Source organism: Lynx rufus, unplaced genomic scaffold (assembly GCF_022079265.1).
Source record: "Lynx rufus isolate CCGP_SWC_20201006 ecotype Redwood Valley unplaced genomic scaffold, mLynRuf1.p SCAF_5, whole genome shotgun sequence".
Lineage (NCBI taxonomy): Eukaryota > Metazoa > Chordata > Mammalia > Carnivora > Felidae > Lynx > Lynx rufus.
In genome coordinates, this window is record NW_025814867.1 from 68,000,422 (window position 1) to 68,026,781 (window position 26,360).

Here is a 26,360-nt window from a genome sequence, read left to right on the forward strand (position 1 = left end):
AAGTTTTAGTTATGTTGTTTGTAATGAAAATTTCATTTTACACTTTGGGGTTTTCTGAGGTAAATGATTATATTAGCTTCTATGTAATTACTTGGCAAAAATTAGAGGATAGCTTTCTTTTTGATGGAATATAGCTATCTTTTATTTCCATTCTAGATAATATTTATTTTACACAGCTAATATGTCTAATTTGAAACTTTTATGGTTGAACACATTTGATTTTTATTAAGTCTTTGACAAATGATTACTGCAGCTCTCTATTTCATATAAATATATCCCAGCACTTCCTAACCTCCCTCTTCCATAGGAGTATAGATTGCTGTTTTGATTTGTCTTCTCTTCCTCCCAAATGGGGAGGCTTATTATTCCAGTTGAATTCATGAGCAATAAAGGTATAAATTCAGGAAGTAATCAGTTTTACTGTTAGCCACAGCACCCTGCTTCTTGTTACATTTTCCACAGTTTTGGGGTCTAGAGCAGTGATTTTCAACTGGAAGAGACATATGAGTTTTAAGGGTTTAATTTTAAGGTATAAGGGGGTGGGCGTTTTTTAAGTCTACACTGTTAATTTTCTTTCCCTCTAGAGATCCTGAAATGCTTTTCCTCTGCTTGCAATAGTGAGTCCTTGTTACTAATAAATATATGGAAGTCTAAAAATTAGTTGAAAACCATTAGTCTAGACCCAAGGTACTTTTGTATTTGTGATTGCAGAAAATCCAGTCAGACAGCTTGCTCTAAGTTGTTTCTGTAAGACCAGTTTCTCACTTTGATAGAGTAGTGCCAAATAATTAAGGAACTCTGGAGATTACTATTTCATTTTGATCTAGGCCCAAAAATGGGCCTGGTCTCTTGTTCATATTGCATTTTAGAGACTGAGCCATACTCTGAACCATGGAGATAAGACCTCCTTTTAAGCAATTTAAACAAATTTTTAAGAACAAATCCATTTTGTCATTTAAATGTTAATAATAGCAATAATAATGGAACTACCAAGCTTATAATAAAACATTTTATAGTGCTAAAAACATTTTGTGCATTATATAACTTCGGATATTTCCCATTAAATTGCACTTTATTTTGATATTATTATTTAAATGTAGTATCACCTGTATGGTTCTGAATTCTAAGTCTTCTTTTGCTTCCATCATATTGTGAGCTTTTGTTGAAGGGGAGGTCAACAGAAAATCATTAACATTTTGGTCAGAAAACATTTTATCAACATGATATTTTTAAATATTTGGGAAACTCTGGAAAACATAATAGAACTTTTAGTGTAACTTTAGTCTAAGGTAACTGGTTTAACTGCACTGGACACTTGAGAAATAGAAAAGGAAGAAGAGCATCATTTTCCCATCTTAAAATACCTGATAGTACATGGATTATAAGGCAAAATATTAGCTTCTGTAGGTATTACCAAACATGAAAGCAAATACTATATACATTTATTGCTTATAGCTCCTGTAAAAGACAAGGAATGTAGCTAAGGTTTGTTTTTTTTGTTTTGTTTTTGTTTTTAACTGATGAAGACATTTTTAAAGCTATTGATTGATACTTTAATTCCTTATTATAGAAAAGACGTGATTATAGGCCCTATACTGGGGGCAGTTTAGAAAGGATCTTAGCAATGTTCTTTATTTGCCTGGACAGAATAAGTTGTTCTGACCTCAAACATGTTTGGGATAAACAATGAGGGGCAGAGAAGTAGGAATCGCCAATTGTGCAGCGGTTATTAATTCGGTATTTCTGGAGTGAGAACTTCCTATAAGGCAGCAAATAAAGAAACCTTCCTATTGGGAAGGAATCTCTCACTCTATGTCATTCTAGGGAAGCTCACACATTTCTAAAACATTTGATAGGTGCCTCCTTCTTTGGAAGAAGCAAAGGCACCCGATCAGTTGAATGCTAACCAACCTTAAAACAGAGGAGAGATAATATTAAAGAATGACAGGCCACCCTAAAGTCGATTTTTCTGTGAAATTTTCCTTTGGGAAAATTAGGAATTGTACCTGAGGAAACAGTTTCGATACAGAATCAATTTTGAGATTGTGCGTGTGTGTGCCAGTGTGTCCTTGCCACCGAGTTAATGCTGTATTTGGTGAGGTGGTGGTGAATTTGGCTTAGCTGCAGGCAAAACTTGAAAGTTTAATGATCTGAACCAGAGAGCCCCAAAAAAGTAACAATGATGAGACCCCTCAGCTAGGGAGGAGACGCACACTTCAGGAGTGAATTGTACTTGAAACAGAGTCAGTGAGGTTCCAGCAACATAGGCTTTCATAGGCTTTCCCCATAACGTAGAATGGGGAAGACTCGGCTTAAGAGGAATAATAACAACAGAAATATGGTATCTCTGCCATCTCCTGGTCAGATGCTTTGTTTTTGGTTAAATGGAGATATAAAAGAACTATTTAGTGACAACTTTTGGCGTCACATTTTCCTTAACTATTTCTAGTCTTTAAATCTTCCCTCACAATTAAATTATGGGTCTCATAAAAATTAGAAAGTATCATCCTTCTTAAAGTGTGAATTATTCTCTGCTGTACTGCTTTATATATGGCAAACCTATATGGGAGGAAGTTCTATGTATTCCCTAGTATAACTATTCTGTTTTGTGGTAATCATGGAGTGTTTACGGCCATATATCATTACACTGGAGATTTATGTTGTATCATTTATTGGCCTGAAACTATGTTGTATATAAACTGTGCAAATTTATAAAACGGTGTAAAAATGTGTATATACAATATATATGTTGAGTAATCACTATTTATGACCAAAATTATAAGAGAAAAGCAAGCATAAGAATGTTAAGAAAATGTTTGTTAGGCTAAAATATGAAGTTCATTGGAAATGCAGTGCAGTAAAGTGTTGCTATTCCTTTATTTGAAGTTTCTAAAAGAACAATATACTCACTAATACATGATTTCTTCACATTTGCTCGTTTCTCCTCTTCCAAAAGGCCTCTAGTGAAAAAGAAAATAGAGTATTAAATTTTACATGCAAATTTTCAGTAGTTTGCAAATGACTAGGGGCAATTCTGCCTATTAAACTACTTTATTCCCACTACTGGTATTTTAAAATGTTGAACATTCAGTTTATGTTGAAATATACAGCTATACTTTCATATTACTGAGATTTACCATATTATGTGCTTGTCAAAATCTTCATGTTTCTTTTTTATAAGTTGTTAAAGAAATGTTCTATTAATATGTGTGCTCTTGCTACACAGTCTTATAATGCTATGCTAGCAGCTGAATATTTAATAAAAGTATAACAAGATGTGAAACATGCATTATACAATATATTAAAATTTCCTCTTTGCTTATGTTGCATTTTTATACCATTTTATTGATTTAGAGACATACACTGATGAACATAATGACTTGTAACATTTTTTACAGGTGGGGATTCAAGTGTGTACCTATGGCTTGTCAGAAATTCCTGGAATTAATCACTTAATTCAGTGGGGGGATAAAGTTCAATATAATCTCACTTACTTTTAAGTGGGTGCACTTTAAGAGATACTACTGGGATAAATGTATTATTATATATTTTATCAATATTTAAAAATTTTGAGGGTTGTAACAAACACCACCAAGTTAAATCTACCTTTAAAGATTTAGGCTTTCCTTTTACTTTACTTTCTTGCCTTTCAAAGCACTCAATAGACAAAAGAAGTTATAGGCATCTTGTTAAATATCCATATTTATATCTGAATAATTATCTTCCATTTTTGCTGATAGCTCATGATATGTTCTTTAATGTAGCAGATGCTGATTAAATATGCTTATAAGCTAAGAACAGTCTATAAATTCTAGATGTTTCCTGACAAATTGCATACTAGTTGAAGCTTTTCAAGCTTCTAAAAGGAACAAAAAATTATACCACCTGAGAATTTGAGGACTTGGAATTTCCTATTGGTCCTGTATTATCTTGGGCTGTAGCCAAATGATTGATAGGAGAATCATTTAGGGTTTGGAGAGTCTAAAAGAGCAAGTCACAAGGGATAAGAATATCTTAAAGTTTCCAAAAAAGCTGTTTCCCAAATGTCTTGGAATTATTTTTATTGTCTCTGTTGAGTCCAAATTCCTCTATCTGTCCTTGAGTTAAGTTGTGTCTTCTCCATATAATCTTCCCAGACAGCTGTATCCCACATGAGTCTTTTCTTTCTGTATATAGCTCTTGTACTTATACATTGAACTGAATAGTTTATTTCTTAATTATATGTTGTTTTGGGTTTTTGTAAATGTTTGGCATTGTGAAATTTTATTTGCTTTGAAAAGCACAACCTTAAAATGTGATTCATTTCCTTGAAAATACTTGATGTTTCAATTACAGAAGCTATTCCCGAGTAATAATGGTAGCTGGGTATTGGAGCCTCAAAATTAGGCTCATTATGTCATCATTTAAAGGTTTATACAAAATACTCTTTAAATACCACTAATTTTTCTTTTAAAGGGTATTTCCGTTTGGGGCGCCTGGGTGGCGCAGTCGGTTAAGCATCCGACTTCAGCCAGGTCACGATCTCGTGGTCCGTGAGTTCGAGCCCCGCGTCGGGCTCTGGGCTGATGGCTCAGAGCCTGGAGCCTGCTTCCGATTCTGTGTCTCCCTCTCTCTCTGCCCCTCCCCCATTCATGCTCTGTCTCTCTCTGTCCCCAAAATAAATAAAAAACATTAAAAAAAATTTTTTAAAGGGTATTTCCGTTTAAAAAAGATTTATCAGTATGGATAGATTTATCTGTAAGGGAGCAAAATAAAACACTTTCCCTCTACTCGCCTAGGTTGTCTGACTGGAGCCCTACAAATTAGACTGAACAAAAGATAGATTAATAAAAGAAAAACAATTTATTAACGTGTGCATTGCCTGAGAGAACTCATTGATGAATAACTGAAAGGGGTGGTTAGCACTTGAGCTTATATAGCATCTTTACAAAGGACAGTACATTTGTAGAAAAGAGAGTAGACAAAGGAAAAATTTTAGGCTTTTAGGGGCAGCAAACTAGGAAGGTAAATATGGGGGGAGGGGAATAATGGAAGGTAAACTTTTATAGACTTTGTTATATGGATTCCTCTGGGGCCATCTGTCTCTAGGCTGATGGGAGACATCATCCTGCCTAGTAGAGAGGAAGAGGGCAAAGAGATTTCCCTGTGTCTGCTTCCTCTCAGTTGCCTTCAGCTCAAAATAGTTCTTCTGTCAAAGTAGCATATTTTGAAGTGACATATTCTTAACCTCCTCACATTCCTTCAAGAAATATTTATCATAAAAAAAAAAGAAAAGAAATATTTATCATGATGCCTGGGTGGCTCTGTCCATTGAGCCTTCGATTCTTGATTTCGGGTCAGGTCATGATCTCACGGTTCATGAGTTCAAGCCCCTCACTGGGTTCTGTGCTGACAGTGCAGAGCCTACTTGGGATTCTCTGTCTCCTCTCTGCCCCTTCCCTGCTTGCGCTAGCACTGTCTCTTTCTCTCTCTCAAAAATAAATAAACTTAAAAAATAAAAGAAATATTTATCAGCCATCTTCTATGTACTAGTGACAGTACGTAAGATCTGGCTTTTATGGGTGTGCATTCTAGTTGAGTAGCCTGATGACACACAAATGAAGAACTGAACGGGAAATTGTCAGATGATAGTGAGTACCATGCAGAAAATTAAAGCAAGGGGACATGCTAGGGAGTGATTGCTTCATATTGGATAATCAAGCAAGCCGTCTAGGAAAAGAGGACATTTAAACTAAGACCCAAAGGAACTGGCCCAGCAAAGACTAGGGAACCTGTATTCCAAATGGAATGAAGTAGTCCTAAGTGTGCGGGATGTTAATGGATGAGGGAAGAGTGTGGTATTAAACAAGTGAGGAAGTAGCCAGGGGCCAGGTCCCAGGATGGGCTTTGCAAGCCAGAGACAGTGTTTGGATTTTATTTTGAGTACAATAGGAAGCTCTTAGAGAGTTTAAACTAGGAGGGAGGATCTTGCTCTTAGGTTTTACATTTTTAAAGATTATTCTAGCAGTATTCTTTCAAAAGCATTTTCATGCTACTAACCTTTAAGATCATTATGTTTAATGGCTATGAGATTTAATTTAAGCATTAATGATTTGGGTAATTATGTTATTTTTACTATTCCTTGCTTATATAATTCATCCAAAAGTATAACATATTGTAATTTAAACAATGGCATGGTAAATATTTTTATGTAAATAGTTTTCCTATTCTGTTAGATTGGTCACATTGGATAGATTCTCAGAAATAGTGTCACTGGATCAAAGAATACCTTTTTCAAGTATGTAATATGTCCTGCTGAATGACTTTCTAAAAGACGAGTGCCAATTTCTTTCACTGATGATATAGAAGAATATAATTTATTCAGGGCTTATCAACCTTTGAAATCATTTTAAAAATCCCATTATTTACTAAGCAAAACCCCCAAATGGCTACATATATTACATATTTAACTTAAGAGAAAATTCTAAAAGAAATTAAGTAGCAAATACCTGTATACAAAATATCATTTAGCTTAAATGTATGCAATTTATCTGCTATCAATTGTTATTTACTTTTCTAAATCTGTTATCCTTGTCTAATTAGAACACACCATGCTGCTTGCAGATCTTGGAAAACAGCCTGAAACTTGGTGTATCTCTAAGAAAGCCTTTTGTAGATTTTCCTCAGAGCCTCAGGAGCAATACAATTTAGCATAAAGCTAGTTACTTTAGAAATAGGAGCTCTCAAATATTTTCTAATTCTAGCTCCTGTGGGCCAAGAGTCTATTTACCAATGAATCTTAAACTTTTTGGGGGGGGCAGCAAGGAAGGGATAGGCAGGAGGTTGTGTGTGTTTCTTTCTTTCTTTCTTTCTTTCTTTCTTTCTTTCTTTTTTCTTTTTTGCTTATGTGTGTTTCTTTAAGCGATTGTTCCATGTCAGAGCAAGGAAATAATAATTACTGTTTGACCTCATGTATTTGAAACAGAAACCCAAGCTTAATTGATAAAGCAATCACGTCAATAATGTATCTATCCACCACAGTGCTCAGTTATCCAGAAAGAATCTTGTACCTAGCAGTATCTATTGTTGAAAACTCCTACGTGCCTTTCAGATAGTAGTCGGTGCATAGTATTGCATTATTTGCTAACCTTTTAGCTGTCACCAAAGATTTCTTAGCAATAAACTCTATTCAATTCTACTAAATTCATGTGATCTTCCAAAAGTAGTTTTTAAACCAATATACTGTACCCTTTAAAGCACAATATTTTCTACAAATTATCTGAGCACTTCATAGGGGTAAGCACTTCCTACCCAACTGTATCACAAAATCCTTGAAAATACAAAGAATGCATTTTGTTAATAATTTGTATTTTATAGAACATGTGACACTTAGTAGGTATTCAGCAAATAGTTGTTGATTGTGCAATGGTTTTAAATATTAGAAATGTATGCACATACACATACACATGCACACACATACATATTAAGACAGAAGAAGAAATCTGTGATTACTTATTGGCATGCATATTGTTGACAACCCTGAGAGATTAGAACTAATCATTTCTAATATCATTTGAAGGAGGGTCACTCCCTTGCCTTACTTATTAGTATTATGCTAGGATTGTCATTTCTGAGTTGCAGGATAATTAATGAAACATTTTACCTACTCTTGAATGTTCGAGATTTGAACTGAATTGATTATCCAAAAAAAAATCCTTTTTATTCTCTTTTTAAATTTATTTTAAATTGTGAGCAGTCATCTTTAAAGATAGTTGTCTTGAGGTGACCAAGGCAGAGAGCAATGGACTCCAGAGCTCAGAGCACAGGCTCAAATTAGCCAGCCACCTTGGCATTTATTAATGGGATCAGTACAGTACAGCATAAGTGTATGTAGTGATAACAGCTCTCCTTGCTTCCTCCTTGATAAATATTTACCAAAAAATAAATAAATAAACCTAACCAGGGGTGAAGACTGGAAGCAACAAATGGGAAAAAAATCTTTTGACAAACCATGAAGAAGGGGAATAAAAAAATTAAAAAAAAAACCCTGGAGCAGGAGTCAAATTCTACTGTAGTCTCAGTTACTTATTATTTATAGGATCACTGGCAATTACTTACCTGTCTCTGTCTCAATGTCCTCATCTGTCAGATGATTGTAACATCCTAATTACTTCAAAGTGCTATGAAAATATAGAAGAATATATAGGTCAATATTCTGTATAAAGTACCGAAATAATAAGATAATAGACTTGTAGAAATAATAAGATAATAGACTTGTAGAAAGCTAGACTAGCTTTCAGAACCAATAGAATAAAAATAGGGAAAGGTATATTTTTGATTCCAAATGATAGAAATTGTACTGTAGGTAGAATGCTATCATTGACTTCTTTATGAAATTATTTCATTTAGTCGGTTTAAATTTGCCATCAATTCACTGAATGGCAAACATATAACAAACAAAAAAAATTAGGTAGACAGTCTCTGGACTCTGGGGAATAAAGCTATTATTTCTGAAGGACATGTCATTTCTCTGAACTTTGAGAACTAACAAAATTTTTCCTATATTAAAAAATATTTATAATAATAGTAATTCTTTTTAATTCTCTAAGCTCTTACCTCATATTTATTACCTCTGTACTTGTTCCTTGAGCCCCACCCCGACATACTGAATCAGAAGTCTGGGAATGGGGCCCAGAAATCTGTTTTAACAAACCCTCTGGGTTATCTCTTACATGCTGAAGTCTGAGAAGCACTGGATTACATGTGTAAGGGGCAGCAAAAGAAGGTGAAAAGTAAATAATGACTATAAAGATTTTATGTGAGCAACTGGATGAATGCTGGAACCATGTTTGGTGAAAAGAAATACTGGAGAAAGAGAAATCAATACTTTATTCTTTGTTTTATTTTTTACTTTAAAATACTTAATTGTATAATATATATAATAAAACATTTACTGTCAACTTTAAAAGAATTTTTTTTAATGTTTATTCATTTTCTTTGAGAGAGAGAGAGAGACAGAGACAGAGCATGAGAGGGGCAGGGGCAGAGAGAGAGAGAGACACAGAATCTGAAGCAGGCTCCAGGCTCTGAGTTGTTGGCACAGAGCCCAACACGAGGCTCAAACTCATGAACCGCGAGATCATGACCTGGCCGAAGTCGGACACTTAACCTACATAGCCACCCAGATGCCCATCTTAACTTTTTTTAAAAGATTTTATTTTCAAGTAATCTCTACACCCAACATGGGTCTTGAACTTGCAACCCCAAGATCAAGTGTCCCATGCTCTACCCACTGAGCCAGCCTGGCTTCCTGATCTTAACTTTTAAAAAATTATTTATTAAAAAGTATAATGGACCTATTTTTAAGCATAGAGTTCAGTAGTGTTGATATATTCACATTGTTGTGAACATAAAAGTTCTCCAGAACTTTTTCATCTTGCAGAACTGAAACTCTATACCCATTAAACATCTCCCCAGATTTCCCTCCCCTTAGTGCCTTGCAAACACCATTCTACTTTCTGTGTCTCTGAATTTGACTACTCTAGATACTTCATTGTATTAATCTGGTTGGGCTGCTATAACAAAATACCATAGACTGAGTGGCTTAAACAATAGACGTTTACTTGTCACAATTTTGGAGGCTGGGAAGACTAGGATCAAGGTGCTTACTCCTGGTGAGAGCGCTTTTTCGGTCTTCCAGACAGCGACCTTCTTGCTGTGTCCTCACATGGTGGAGAAAGGACTCTGGTGTCTCTTCCTTTTCTCCTAAGGGCACCAGAGCTGATTAGTGTCTAACCCTTATGACCTCATTTAATTAACCTTTATCACTTCCTCACAGGCCCCATCTCGAAATACAGTCACTTTGGGGGTTAGGGCTTCAACACAGGGATTTGGGGGGGCAGGGGATACATTTCAGTCAATAGCACTCATATAATGAGAGTAATACAATACTTCTCATTTTGTAACTAGCTTATTTTGTTTAGTATAATGTAAAATCTAATCTCTGAAGAGTTAAATTTGAAGTAACTATTTCACATTCAGGTGAGATGTCAACGTGGCAGATGGCAAAAGGACATGCTAAATGTTGTTTATGTCCTTTTTGTGTCTATCTGCAAAATGTCAAGTCCAACACAAAGTCTCATATCAAAGTGCCTTCATTTCTAAGTGTTTTGAGTTCCAGATGTAGGAGGTAGTGAGGAGAAAGCTGACTTCTTTAGAATCCCAGCATTGCAGTTAAAGAGTCAAGAATATTGGACCTGGAAACAGAAACTCTGGACCAAATTTTGGCCTTCTCACCTCCTAAATAACCAGAGATGATTTGCTTAAATTTCTCTTAGCAATGGTGGCTTTAAGACCGCTTAGGGATAATTATTTCCTCCATAAAATATTGTTATAAAGATAAAATATTATGTATGAAACCTGGCACATAGTAGATATGGAATACATATTTATTCAATGTGAAATACATAGTATGTATTGTTTTAAATGTTAGACCATTTTTAATCTGTTTTGCTTGTTACATTTTGTTGTTAATTATATTATTTTAAGTATATTTTTCTTGTGTTTTCCCATCACAGATTAGAAAATAATGATTTTATTAAGGAAAAAATTAATTTAAGAAAAATAAAATAACTTATTAAAAATTCCTAGGTACTGGATGAAAAAATATGAACTGAAACCATATCATTTTTCAGGTATAGATAATCATCTTTTATGCAGCCTTACCCCAATTTTTTTTTAAAAAAAGCCTCTTCTGGGGCGCCTGGGTGGCGCAGTCGGTTAAGCGTCCGACTTCAGCCAGGTCATGATCTCGCGGTCCGTGAGTTCGAGCCCCGCGTCAGGCTCTGGGCTGATGGCTCAGAGCCTGGAGCCTGTTTCCGATTCTGTGTCTCCCTCTCTCTCTGCCCCTCCCCCATTCATGCTCTGTCTCTCTCTGTCCCAAAAATAAATAAACGTTTAAAAAAAAAAATTTATAAAAAAAGCCTCTTCTATGTGGAAAGCCAAAAGGGGAATTCATCTTACAATATTTAATATCTGTATAATATTTTTAAAATATTATCTTTTAATGAATTTAGTAAGAGTACTTAAATAAAGAAAATACAATTCTGTCACATGAACTCTTTTATAAAATCCAAAGAGATTAATTTGAGAAGAAGAAGAACAAAAAGTGTGAAAAGAATGTCCTTTAGAACCAAAGTTTATCAAAGTTCATTAGGAAAAAGTGCATTGGATAATCATGAAAAGATTTAACTTTCTAAATATGAGCATTCCATGTCTTAGAAGGCAGGAGAAAATAATTTTAAGCATATTTGGTAGAAAGACATTGCCAAAAATATAGGTGTGTGTGTGTGTGTGTGTGTGTGTGTGTGTGTGGTCTGTTGGTTACTTTAGTAGTAAAGGTAATTCATTATAATAACAGTTAAGTGCTAAGTACATCTGATGGAAGACTAGGTGCTGAGTGCTTTGCATGCATTATTTAATTTACTTCTCTCAACCTCCTCATATTGTACACATAGTCTCTTTTTTACATTAGAGAAATTCAAGGCTTCATGAAGTTAAGTAACTGCTTAAAGTCATACTGCTGAAAAGAGACATCAATGCTTTTCAAGGGAGAATGCAAAATTGTCTATCTCATCTGCAGTCTATTTGTGGGTCATGCTTTGATTATTCTTTAGTATAATTTATCTCAAGCACCTGCTTATCACAATATGCTCTGTGATGTCAGTATATACTTACTGACTTCCTCCAGGTATCTCATAGGATACATGGTTTTCTTGAAAGCAGATTTTGTCCTGGAGGGAATTAAGAGAGAGAGTTTTCAAGTACAGTTATGACTCATGGAATTACCTGAAGTCAACCTCAAGCTTCCAGAGATCTTTAGAATTCTGAATCCAGTCATTTTCAGGTCTAAACCTAGCTCAAGCCAGATGATGTTTGTGACGCTCTTTGCCTCTTCTCTCCCTTACCATCCCTTCCCATTGGAAAATGTTGATACAATTGGACTGATTTCATTTTTACAAACTCTTATTGTACCCATTTTATTGTGCCGATCAATATGGGGTCAATAGAAAGGTGGACAAAATAAATTCTTTGACCTCAGAAGACATGTAGGAGAGGCAGAAAAAAATGCAAAGGAGAATTGAGTTAAATCAAGTGGTGTAAATATATGACTAATTGGTACACTAGGACCAAAATAATGGTCCTAGTTCTGGTACGAAGAAACCTGACCTGTGGGATTGGCATTGGGGTTGAGTCATTGGTAATGCTTGGATATCCTATGCACAGTGCTCCTTGGATAGAATAGTGGCTACAAAGCCCCTATGAATTCACTCTAGCAAAGCTATCCCTAGGCCAGCAGTTATTTTAGCCCCAGGCTTTCAGGTTATGCGATGATGCTGTCACCTGTCAGAGTTAGGCATAGTACTGCTGATGGTGTTATTTCCTCTGCCCGATTTCTCACTCTCAGCACTTAACTTGCTTGAAATGGTAATGTGTGATGGTATGCCATCCACATCCTTTTGCCCTCCTGGCTTGCCAAGTCTGCATTTTTCAGCTTTTTCTCCCTGTGCCCTCCTAAAATTAAATGAATTACCTCTAAAAAACCTGAGAGCACCCACCTGATTTACAACTGCCCTGTACCCCTGGTCACAGAGAGGACAGCAAACTTTCTCCTGCTATCTACTGAGTGATGCTAAATATATGCAAAATAACTCCAATTGTTTCCTTGCTTCTGGGTTTACTTTTTTTGAAATGTCTGGATTTTTTTTGAAGGGAAGTGACTAAACTGTTTCATCTACAGTAGCATTTGTTTAAATATTTCATTAAAAATATTTGCAGCCGGACACAGTTAATGTTGAATTGAAAACCAGTTAGGTTTTTCAGTTAATTTTTTTAATGCCTGGCAGCTGGAATACATCACTGAAATGCTGACACCGTATTATTTAAAATAGCATTGCCTGTGAGGCCAGGAGAAGCTATTTAAGACAAACCTCGAGAAGGCTGGTGAAATAATAGCTGAAGTTATGTTATGTCAGCCAATTCCTCAGCATGGAACAGCATTGTGAAGCCAGAGTTGTTATCTTTCACTGAGACATAAAATCTATATCTTGATCCTTTTGGTCATTAAAGGTCCTATAGGAATTGCACCCAGGGGGAGTGTGCTTTCATCCAATACATTGGCCAAAGGTCAGTTTGGAAGGTTCCACTGTACCTTTCCAATATGCTCACAGTTTCATTTAGATATAATCAGAGTACAGTTTTTGGAAGGGCCCTGGGTTTGTCATTCTGTATATAGTTTGCATTTCATGAAGAAATAGGTTTAGCTGTTGGAGTGACCAACAGTAAGCCTATCAGAGATGTGCCAAAGTGGTGAAGGGATCCATGGAATCTATGTGGTACATTTTTTTAAAGTCATCATTTTCTTAAACTGTAAGGTAATTTTAATTGAGTTGATTAGTCAGCAGCCTACCAGCTCTTTCTGTACAAACCAAGGAACCCCTTTTGTATTTCCTTAGTTAATGGGAGAGGAAGAGGATTATAAGACCAGAGGTAGGGGTAGATAGGGGAGAGGGCAACAATGTTACAATCCAGTTAGAAATCCCTAGAGGATAACAAAACTTTTTATTTTATATTATTTAGTTTTTAGATGTTTATTTATTTATTTTCAGAGAGAGAGAGAGAGAGAGAGAGAGAGAGAGCGTGCACATGTGCATGCTCAGGGGAGGGGTAGAGAGAGAGGGAAAGGATCCCAAGCAGCCTCCACATGTGGGGCTTGATCTCATGAACCGTGAGATCATGACCTGAGCTAAAATCAAGAGTCAGACATTTAACTGACTGAGTCACCCAGGCACCCCAACCAAAACTTTTTAAATCTGCATATGGAATAATAATACTTGTTTTAACCATCTCACAGGACTGAATTATGATCTAATAAGGTGTTTATTTCTAAATGGTAAGTCCTCATTTAAATGTCTCCTTGTAGAAAGTGAGGTGGCCCATATTTAGCATGTTTTGATAGTAACTTGACACCTACCTAGAAAATACAATACCTGTAAACCATGTAGATAAGAATGATCCTCAAGGAAATCAAGATCATAAAATGAATGAAAGTTTATTTTCAGTTTTCCCGACCATTCTAGGCTGTCTGTTCTCTTCCAGTATCCTCCTGGTTACTGGGTGCCTACTTTATTGACCCCTACCCCAGCAGGGGACTCATGTTATTGTATACATTCCCAAATCCTCCTTAAAGAGAACTTGTTCTTCCCTAATAAGTGGCAGTTACTTTTATCTGTCCCCTCCCCAATGGTATAGACATTTCTGATGGTTCCAAGTGGACCTTCTTATATTAAATGGTTGTTGATGGTATAATTCTAAGTACCTCGATTTTCCTACTTAGACATTTTGTAAAATGTTAACATTTCTGAAACTGGGAGATATCTGTTACATGGCTTGTCTCTCTCTTACTATCCAACAGAAGCTATTTTTAAATTGATTACCTTACAATCAGGGGATCTTGGAATTGGAAACATAGAGTATATAGTTCAGAGGAGATTTCAAAAATTTAACATTTATTTTTGGCAGATGATTCAATCACAGATTTAAAATTCAAAAGTAATAAATAAGTAGACAATGAAAAGTCTTCCTCCTAAGCCTGTTCTTCCCACAAGTACCTCTCCCCAGAGGCAAACACCATCTGTATTAGATAGAGCATATGTAGTTTTTTTAAACACATATGACAACATATAGATTCTTACTACACATTATTTTTTTTCATGTAGAAATTGTATTTTAGAGATTGTTTATCTCCAATGCATGCATGGCTTCATTGTTCTTTTTAAAAACTGAATATTATTCCATTGTATGGATGTGATATAATTTATTTAACCTTCATAGAATTTGTAACAATTGTTTTTTCGTTGGCAGTATATGAGACACCAAATTTCCCATGTCCCTTACAACTCAGTCCATAATCAAACTTGACAAAACTTTTTTTGTTTGTAAAGTGAAAAGAAAAGACACTTCATATGCACTTTATGCATAAAAGGCATTTCTAATTATTTTTTTCTGTGAAATGCTGGTTCATATTCACTGACTATTTTTTTATTAGCTTTTCAGGCTTTTTGCTTTAGGTATTACAGTAACTAGCCGTTTGTCTAGGGAATTAGTTGTAACTATTTTTTCTCTGGATTTTCAATTATCTTTGTTTATGGTAATTTTTGTCATGCAGGAAATGCATATGTTTATGTTGTTGGGGTAATTAATGCATTTTGTCTTCCTGGTATGTGACATACTCAAAAATGTCTTTCCCACTCTGGGATTATTAAAAATTTTCTTCCACTGTTTCCTCCATGCTTTTATGAGTTAGATTTTACCCTTAAAAGATGGATTCTTCATGGGGCACCTGGGTGGCTTAGTCAGCTAAGCATATGACTTCAGCTCAGGTCATGATCTCATGGTCTGTGAGTTCAAGCTCCACATCGGGCTCTGTGCTGACAGCTCAGAATCTGGAACCTGCTTCAGTGTCTATGTTTCCCTCTCTCTCTGCCCCTCCCCCACTTTCTCTCTCTCTTTGTCTCTCTCTCTCTCTCTCTCAAAAATAAATAAACATTAAAAAAATTTTTTTTAAAGATGGATTCATCCAGAATATATTGTGGTGCAAGATACCATAGGGTGGCTATTATTTTATTATTTTAGTGGAGATCTTTATTTAAGCCTAACAGTTTGAGAGAAATGTAATTTTTAAGGTTTTAAAATAACATACCTATTTTTTATTGTTACACAAAACCTTACATGGAGAATTAAAAAAAGAAAGAAGGAAAGAAAAAGAAATAGATCTTTTGTTATCATGTGCACATTAATCAGGAATTTAAGTTAACCAATTAACCAGGGAAGAGGAAGGCAAAATAGAGTAGACTCAGGGTTTAAGGAGGAGACCTAAGTTAGAAGTTAGAATAAAAACAAGGGCAAATGTCTTTATTCTTTATTTTCACTGTACCAGAGTGCTCTCTAAAGCATTCATTTCTGAATAAATAGATTTTTAATATGATTTGAAGTATTTCAAATATAAAGTAACATTTCTCCATATTTGGTAACAGGATTAAAGGTTGTAAGGAAGTTTAGCTTGATCTGCCATTTTCTTCTGCCTTTGTTTCCCACATCACTATGGAGGGGTGATGGAGACTTAGGTCCTGCGGTACTATGATCTCTGTCAGTTAGCCATTTGTTGTTTTTTTTTTTTTTTTCCTTTCCTTTGTTCTTGGGCAAACAGGAGTGCCCAAGGAATACCACACATATCCCACCTGGCAGGGAGGGGGGCAGTGTTTGTGGCCTGTCAGCTTTCCTTATGCTCCCTCATCATATACTAGAGGATTGCATTCTGCACCATTTAAAGCTGAAAATACTTTGTTAACACTCAGTAAGTAGGTGATTAAACCTTCCCCCAAAGCTTGAGATACTGGAGATTTTGAAAATCCCATTTTACGGGTTGAAAATTTCTTTTTAAAAATCAAGTTAAAAAGCTGGTTTTCACCTCAGACTCCATTTAATCTTTAATAAATGCATTGCAAGATATTTACTGATTAAAAAAATATGTACCATTTTAAAGTATATTTTGTATATAAGAAACTCATTATCAGATGCTAGTGTGAAGGATAACCAAAATAAGTTTCCAGTTTAAAATATTAAAGAGAGTCAGTAAGCATAACTTCCTGTTGCCTCTCAAAGATTACTAAAGGAGATCTGCAATGCATTATGAGGAACTGGGTATAGATAGTAACTTGAGGCACTGGCATAAAAATACAACCGAAATAAGTGAGGAACTCCTGACATACACACAGAGTAACTAAATAAACATTGAAGAAATGCCACAGATACACAGATAGTTGGTTACAACCACATCCAGTGATTATGATGTGATTTAAAAAAAAAAAAAAATCCTTGCAATCCCAGAAAGAACAAATTTAAGATTCAGATGGTCCCGTGCATTAATGTGGTCTGTATGCTAGGTATATCAGCATGGTAGAGAGGAAAGAGTGTTGCATATGGAGTGAAAAGATCTGGAATCAAATTCTAATTCTGTTGATTTGGAGCCTCAATTTTCTAATTTGTTAAATGAAGTTGTTTTGCTAGGAGAGCTCCCCATTGTGGCCGCTTTGATAGGCTGATCAATCCTATACAGACCCATTCTCAGAAACAATGTTTTAAAATGCTTAAATTAAAATACACAGGATTATAAAGGAAACTAAGTCAAACTGCAGTTATCTAAGTATTAAAACACACAAATTTACATTTTACTAATATGTAAGCTTTTTATTCTTTATTTATTTTTATTTTTTAACATTTATTTATTTTTGAGACAGAGAGAGAGAGAATGAACAGGGGAGGGTCAGACAAAGAGGGAGACACAGAATTTGAAACAGGCTCCAGGTTCTGAGCTGTCAGCACAGAGCCCGACACGGGGCTCAAACCCACAGACCGGGAGATCATGACCTGAGCTGAAGTCGGATGCTTACCCCACTGACCCACCCAGGTGCCCCTATGTAAGCTTTTTTAAATTAACACATTAAACACCAACATTTAAGCAAATGTTTTGTAAACTCCCATCTTTTCAAATAGTAATGAGTTTTTCACAATTGAAATAGTAACTGGTTTCATTTGATTGCAAGTCAGGTACTGCTGATATATCCGGTTTAAGACCTACTTCACATTTGAATGAAATGTTAAATTTCAGTTAGAAATGAATGGAAATAAAGATGCTACTTTTTCCCCACCCTTGGTCCACCAAATTCATAGATCACCTAAACTCTTTCTGTGGACCTCAGAAGAATAACCCTGGTGCTTTCTGTGGGTTTTCATATTATTGGTTCTCTCTAGTTTCAAAAGGCAGTAATTTCTCTGTGATTCCTTAACTATTTACATGTTCACATTGCATGGAATGATGTTTATCAGTTCTAAAATAAAATTGTAACACAATTTTATGAACTACCTCCAGTTAACCAAAGGAACAAAACACCCAGCACTGCTCACTGAGGTGGTTTAAAGTGTTGGGGTTCAGAGCCAATGACCAAGAAAGAATTCTTGAGATGTTTTCAGTGCAAAAAGGTGTTTTTTGTTTTTGTTTTTTAATAGCAAGAGGACAGGACCCTTGGGCAGAAATAACTGCACTGGGATTGGGAGTTGGGGGAGGTAAAGACAAGGGGAATTTCCAAAAAGATTTTCCTATGCTAAAGAAGACTCATAGGATCCTGGAAGCCTGGCTATTGTCAAGCTAAGGTTGTTTTTCCCCCTAGCAAAGCATTAAAAATAAGACAGGAGTTCCCTGAGGGATGTCCTACTCTGTATGTCTTAAGTATTTGTCAATGGGCTGCAGGTTATAAGGAAATACAATTTTGTCTACATTTCCTTTTGCCTTTGTTCTCCACATCATCATCACCACTATTAAAGTTTAAATTTTTACTAGTTCTGATGAAAATTTCTTAAACAGAAAGGTGATCTACATTAGTCACAGTTCTCCAGAAAAACAGAACCAATAGAGTATACAAAAAAGAATTATTACAAGGAATTGGCTCACAGGATTATGAAGACTGAGAAGTTCTAAGATCTGCAGTTGGCAAGCTAGAGACCCAGAGAGCTGACTGTGTGAGTTCCAGCCCCAAACCAGCAAGCTTGACCCTCAAGAAGATCTGATATGTTTCAGTTGAGTCTAAAGAAAGGAAAAGACCCTTTTCTTTTTGTGCCTAAATGGGGTGTCTCTCCATTGCATGGGGGCCCTCAAATGTGGAATGGCAATGGGGTGGAAGCTTTTGATACAGAAGGTAAAAGAATTCACTGAATGAATTCAACTCACTGAAAGAATTCACCAGATGCAGAACAAAGGAGATAGAAGTTTATTGAATACTGGGAAGAGAGCCAAGAGCAGGACAGCAGAGGCTGTCTGCCCCAAGGCTGTGGGTGGGGGCTGCTTTTAAGGAGGGAAAGTGAGGAGGTATTATTACGGAAACTGGTCTGGATCACTTGGCAGAAGAAACTTGGAAGGAAGGAGCTTTATTTTACACCGGTGGAGTCAGAGGAGATCATTCTCCAGAGATCTGAACTCCAGAATGCAGGTGGGAAGGGTGATTTATAGCATCATTTTCCACATTTGTGGCAGCTTTCACGGGTGCAGCAAACAGGGCAGGAAGAACCCGGAAGAGGAGTCTCTAAGCTAGGAACTAGAGCTTGTTTTAGTCCCATCAGCCATCTTATGGTGCAGAACTTTACTTATTTTCCCAACAGTAATAATTTGGCACCTGAGGCAAGCAGGGTGGGAACAAGAATCTGGAAGGGAAGTCTTCAGGCCAGGACTGAAATTTCCTTATTGATCCTGTTGGCCATCATATAACAGATTTTTCCCTAACAGTATGGCTAGGTATGGAATATTCCCTCTTTTGGTGCCTATAACTGTGCCTAGTTATAAATAGTCCATTGATTAGTTAGGGACTATGGCTATTTTGAAATGGGTCATCTATATTCAACCAGGTGGTCCTGTGGACCCTTTCCACATTCCATTCCTCAAGTCTGTTTGCCTGAAAGTGGCCTCCACACCTATGTCTCAGCTCAAGTCAAGTTCCTCACTACTGGGGTAGGTCTGCTTTTTGTTCTATTCAAGCCTTAAACTGAGTGAATTAAGGCCCACCCACCTTAGGGAGAGCAATCTGCTTTAGACAGTCTAAAGATTTCAAATGTAAATCTCATCTACTGAAAACACCCTCACAGATACACCCAGAATAATGTTTGACCAAATATCTGAGTATCTAGTGGCTCAATCAGATTGACACATTAAATTAACCAGCTCGGTGCCTATATTGAGAAATCACTTTTTAAAATACCATAGCATCATTATCACAACTAGAACATAATGAAACTGTGAAATTCAGGAAAACCAGGGAGATAAATTGTTTCTACACAACTGAAGTTACAAAATGATACTGAAATGAAAAGAAAGTGATTTAATTTTATTACAATATATAGAATGTGGTACTTTTATTTTGAATGTTACACTTTTCTTGCTATTTGAATAAGTAATCACCTTTGATTTCCTACAAATGCAGAGTGAATACTATGTGTGCAGGGGAAAGCAGAGTAGGGGAGAAATACAATATTCAAATTATTAAACAGATTTTTAAATACTTTAGAATCTTGTCAATGTGCCTTGGTATCACTATACAATTAAGGTAAATGTCGGCTTAATTTCTTTATATTTCACTTACATGATCATTTACTATAAGGTTTTGCCTTTCAGCCTAAAAGTACGCTTGCAAAGAGCACACGGCCTTTAGGATTGAGATGGTGATTTCATTTCAGGTCTTCAATATACTTGTGGTAGGAAATTAAACAAGTGACACAACCACAGTCATTGCCTGAACTTGCTTATTTTATGAACTGTAATAAAAATGCTTGTTATCAAACATTAAGTATGGAGCGTTTTGAACTCCTTGGATGAAATACTTAATTTGAATTTACTCAGCCTTGTAAATAAATTTAAAAGATTAATTGACCTGCACAAATTTGTTACCAACCTTCTCTCTCCCATGGTGACTAACTTCTAGTAAAATGAAGGAAATTAACATTTCTTTCAATATCCCCCTCAGATATTAGTGTTCACAGGAGTTGAGCAGATCAGTACCTCTTTCTTACCCAGTATAGACCCACCACAATCCAATAAAGTGTTGTGTGGGAAAACAGCTTACATTAGGGTAGAATACAGTTTTAGGATCACGGAGGGTCTATGAATTTGGCCTAGATTTAAAGTGATGAATAACACAAAGATTTCGAGAACAGGGTTTCTGTGCCAGGAATGTTCTCCTTAAGGGAAATCCCTAGATGAAATGACTTGGGGGGAGAAATCCAGTCTGAAAATTGGGTTCTTTTTTGTCCTATTTTACTCTGAAAGTAGCTACGAACAAAAGCACTAAAGAACAAAATAAACAGAGGTTTGAGGGTACAGCGCTTCCTTCCCTCATCACTGGTTAAATCACAGGAGAATAGGCAATACAGGAGGAGGCAGTGAGCGAGAGAGACAGAGAAACAAAGAGAGGAGAAATAGTATGAGCTGGTGAGATAAGTCCTCTCCAGAACTTTGCAGGAAAACTGTGGGCTTAGTAGGTCAGGAACAGATCCCAGAAAGACTCCTCAGAGAACTGTGTTGTTGCTGATTCTCTAGTTTTGGATTGGCTTTCTTGAATCTTTTACCCTTCGTTTGTGCTTAACCCCGACAGGAGACTCAAATAGCCAAGAACTTCCAACTGTAGGTTCCAGGCATTTGGGCCTAACAATGCTACTGTTCTGTACTCTAAGTCGACATTTAGCACCATCAATGTGGTTTAGTAGATCTCAACCTTCAAAACATAATTTAAAAACAGTTATAAATAGGGGCACCTGGGTGGTTCAGTGAGTTGGGCATCCAACCCTGGCTCAAGTCACGATCTCATGGTTTGTGAGTTTGAGCCCCATATCGGGCTCACTGCTGTCAGCGCAGACCCCACTTCAGATCTTCTGTCCCCTTCTCTCTGCCCCACCCCCACTCTTGCTGTCTCAAGAATAAACAAAACATTTAAAAAAATTCTAAATAATGCTCATTCTGTCGCCATCTTGATTGATTTACAGAAAGAATTTTTACAAATGACAGAGGTGGTAATACAAACCTTTAGGGAAAAGATAGATTTATTAATAAATGGATGAAGTAAAGCAAGCCAGAGTAGGGAAAAGAATGTGGAAGTATTTTAAGGGATGTAATCCTGAAGTCTGGATGTTGCCTTTTTGAGTTGGCTGAAAAATAGAGAACATATGAATGATGATGTAGCTAGAAGGAATCACAGAAATGGAATGCTATGAAAATATGAGCTAAGCAGTGGGATTAGCCATGGCAAGAACAGAGAGACTTGAGTATCTGTAATGGCTTCAAAAAGAATGTCCTGGGCTGGTGAAAGGCTGAGTAAAACAACCACTGTGCTTTGCGAAACTTGTAGGGCAAACGAATGAAAGTAATATCAAATATTACATTTACATTTCACATTTATTTTTTTTAATTTCATTTTGTCAGGGACACGTATTATGGAATTTAGGATTGTTGGGTTTTGATCCATGACAATCTTCTATTGAGAAAAAAAAATATTTCTAAGGAAAATTTCCTCACAGATTTCTAAGGAAATATCAGCATGGCTGATATTTGGAGTGCATATTAAGAATTCTGTATGCAAAGATAAATTAAAGCCAAACCTATGTTTCCACTGATGTTGAGTAGGATGTAAGTTCCAAAAAGACACGTAAATAAGGGGAACCATGTAAGTAAAGGGAAAGGAGACTCCTTGTAAAAATTATTTTTAATTTTGTTGGCTAAGCAGCTGGGAAAAGACTAGATTCTATCAAGTCCTTATTAAAAACATAAGAGTGTAACAGTCTAGGTTTCACAAATATAAATGCATGTGGCCACCATTCTGTGAATTTGAATGAGTGAAGCAGGCTGAGCGTGAGACACCAGTGATGGGAAACTGGTAACTATCTTGTCTGCCCGAGACATTCAAAATTCAATTAGGAACAAAAACATTGACTAAGCAAATACCTTCAAAGGTGCCAGTTCTCAAAAGCTGAATCTGTCAAAAAAATACTTGGAATTTGTACATGACATAAAGTAGTTCCTTTGCTTTTTATAATCCAGTACTTACGGGTCGCTCTTTTTTGGGAATATGAAAACTCTACCTAAACTGTCCCAAGTTGATCTAAAACTTTCAGGAATCTTTGCCCCAGGAGTGTATCAGGAAATGAAAGAGAATGAGCTCTCTTTTCAGAAAATCAGGCTTTCACAAGACACAATTTGGTAGGGTTCACTATAAAAATTTTTAGTTTTTTTTCATTACTCAAGGTATTTATAAATAACATTAAAATGGGGGCGCCTGGGTGGCGCAGTCGGTTAAGCGTCCGACTTCAGCCAGGTCACGATCTCCTGGTCCGGGAGTTCGAGCCCCGCGTTGGGCTCTGGGCTGATGGCTCAGAGCCTGGAGCCTGTTTCTGATTCTGTGTCTCCCTCTCTCTCTGCCCCTCCCCCGTTCATGCTCTGTCTCTCTCTGTCCCAAAAATAAATAAACGTTAAATAACATTAAAATGGAAGCTTGTCTTGTTTATAAATGCTCACTCACACAGGCTTTCCATTTTAAGTGATTTTAACTTTGTTGCAAAGATCTTTCTATTAGGTCCTCAAAGAAAATTGGATGGGTTTTGAAACATTATTATATGTTTGGAAAATCTAGCCCTGTAGTTGAAAAAAGTTGTAACAATTCATGTACTAAATATTAAACTACTCATTTCTAAATTTTTGATCAGTTATATACATAAAGTATTTTTGAAATTCTATCATACCAAAGAAACATGGCGGGGGGGAGTATGGTTGAAGAGTCAATGTCTTTTTTTTAATGTTTATTTGATTTTGAGAGAGAAAGAGAGCACAAACCAGAGGGGCAGAGAGAGAGGGGGACAGAATATCCAAAGCAGGCTCCCCACTGACAACAGAGAACCCATTGCAGGGCTTGAACCCATGAACAGTGAGATCACGGCCTACGCTGAAGTCAGATGCTCAACAGGCTGGCCACCCAGGCACCCCAAAGAGCCAATGTCTTGATTCAATGACAAACATATATTGAATACATTATGCTGGACATTAGATGTGATGTTCTCATTGCTGTTGTTTCACTTTTCTCATAATTACTGCTGAGGAGATTGGCATTTTTTCATAAAATTTTCATACTTGAGACTTAAGGGAATATGCTTTTAAGAATAAACGGAGGGGCACCTGGATGACTTAGCTGGTTGAGCATCCGACTCTTGGTTTTGGCTCAGGTCATGAACTCACAATTCATGGGTCCAAGTGCCTCACTGGGCTCTGTGCTGGTGGCAGGGAGCCTGTTTGGGATTCTGTCTCTCTTCCTCTCTCTTTGCCCCTTCCCTGCTCATTCTCTCTCTCTCTCTCTCTCTCTCTCTCTCTCTCTCTCTCTCTCTCTCAAAATAAATAAATAAATAATTTTAAAAAAAGAATAAATGGAGAAAATTTCTTCTGTGGTTTTCAAAAATCATTCTAAGAAGAATGGAATTATAACCTACAAAGCCTTCCTTTAAATTTATTGGTAAACTTGAAAAAAAAAAGTCTAAACTTTTTAGGGGCTCAACATCATTTTAAAATATTTCAAATTAAAGAGTCATTACAGTTCTTAATAATCTATGATAAAAATATTTTTGAAGCACCAACAGCAAGCAGAGTTTGATTTGAGCCAGCACTAGTCACAGTTTGGTGAGCATCAGAACCATAGGGAAGTGTTACCAGGTAGGCTCCTGGGCTGCATCCTCAAAGGTTCCCATTCCCATTCTGGAGGACAAGGGGTGAGCCTAAGCATTTGTATTTCCAGCAGGTTCCTGGATGACACTGATGCAGCCAATGTATTGACCACATTTTGAGTAGCACTGATTTTGGGGTATCCCAAGAAGCACAATGTATGCTAACAATTTAAATTATGTTTTTCAGAAAAATAATTTCAACTGTTCCAGAAGAGCTAAGTGTCAAGAAACCAATGTCAGTTCTGTACAGATAGAAGGTGATGCTGATTATTTCATCAACCATCTTGGAATTCCCACCGTGCAGTTTGCCTATGAGGACATCACAGCATTAGAGGTGATTGTTCCTAAAATAACACACACACACACACACACACACACACACACACACACACACACACATATAGCAGATATGCAGAATTTGATTTTATCCTGGCTGTTTGCTTTCTTACCAAATAGGTCACTATAGGGAGCTGCTTCATTTAAAGAGTTATTCTTGTTGTTCAGAGGCTTTGTAACAGTATTTGAAAACATCAGCTCTTTTCAGTAGTGTTGAATTCAATTTAAAAAGATTTATACTGTCACTCACATTTTCACAGTGTGCTTCGCAACAAGAAATTTGCAGTAGTTGGATTAACATCAAAACATAATTGTAATCTTCAGTATTCACAGAAACAGATGACATGTGCAATAGATTCTCCTCTCCTTGCCCAAGGGAAAATGTGTTTCACGTGCTGTATATTAATGTGAGTCTTGTGGATTAGCTGCCCAAAGTTTGTCAATAGTTTGCGTGCCCAAAAAGATACTACTTTTTTGTGAGGATAGGAGGCTTTTTCCCCAAGATTATCACAGAGGCCTGATTTATCTTAACTAAGTCTATGTTCATCCATCTGTTGGCCTTCAAACCTTTTGATCTGTCTCATAATTATGTCACAGGAAACTTGTTCTCTGCAAAACCAAACCTGTTGAGATATTTTGCCTTTCACAAGTTGTACATGCTTTATTGGGAGCTATTTGAAACATGGGGTGGCCTGTTGGAGGTGATTATTAAATTGACAAAACTGTGGCTGAAAAATAGATTAAAGCCTGCTTTGTTCTTCAACTGTAGATGCTCCTGAAAAGTTGTGTTTGAATTGCATTTTTATAGGCTCAACTTCAGACACATAATATCTTGATTTCTGCTACCTTCAGGGATATTTAGCTGTATGTTTCTCTGTAGCTCATCTCCCACGCTCATCCCTTAGTTCCTCTGTAAACAGCTAATGGTCACTAACAACTTAAATTCACGGAGGGAAAAACTCTGGGTGAATCCTATTGTAATGGGATGAATTCTTGGATAATGGAAAAGTTATTATAATTTATCTTTTTTTAAATTGTATTTTCATCCGCTATTGTTGGGTAAAAATGGGATACATGTGTAGAGGTATCTTATCTTTTACCCAGCCTACTATAAACACTTAAATGTAATCAATGTATTAAGGCGTTAACTCATTTTTAATTTTCCTGCTTACTATCTTTTATATTTTTTAATGTTTATTTATTTTTGAGAGAGAGAGAGTGTGTGCACGTGACCAAGTGGGGGGCAGAAAGAGAGAGGGAGACAGAGGATCCAAAGTGGGCTCTGTGCTGACAGCAGAGAGCCCAATTTGGGGCTCAAACTCACGAACTGTAAGATCATTAGCTGAACCGAAGTTGGGTGCTTAACTGACTGAGCCACCCAGGCACCTCTCCTGCTTGCTATCTTTTAATATCTCTTCATCATCCTCCCATCTCAGCTCATCCAGCTCATGTCATGTTAACATGTTGAATGATAGCTTTTTTTCCATACATATCTAATTCATCCTGGTTGAATTTTAAGCCAAGAATTTAGGCAGATAGAATAGGATAGCCTTAGGAATGGGTCTATACTTAACTCTTGACTCTGAAACTTGCTGGACAAATGAGTTAAACTCTTTCAGAATTATTTTACATTACAGATAAGGAACCTTGGTATACTTAATGAATCTACTTCATAGAGCCCTGGT

At 36.4% G+C, this 26,360-nt stretch overlaps 1 protein-coding gene across 1 annotated transcript in view; it reads left to right on the forward strand.

The window, feature by feature from the left end:
• NAALADL2 (N-acetylated alpha-linked acidic dipeptidase like 2) overlaps nucleotides 1-26,360 on the forward strand; it is a 706,998-nt gene that overhangs the window by 464,778 nt on the left and 215,860 nt on the right. Inside the window, exon 10 of the mRNA XM_047100419.1 lies at nucleotides 24,527-24,673. Coding sequence (XP_046956375.1) covers nucleotides 24,527-24,673 — 147 coding nt within the window. The remainder of the gene's footprint in view (nucleotides 1-24,526; nucleotides 24,674-26,360) is intronic.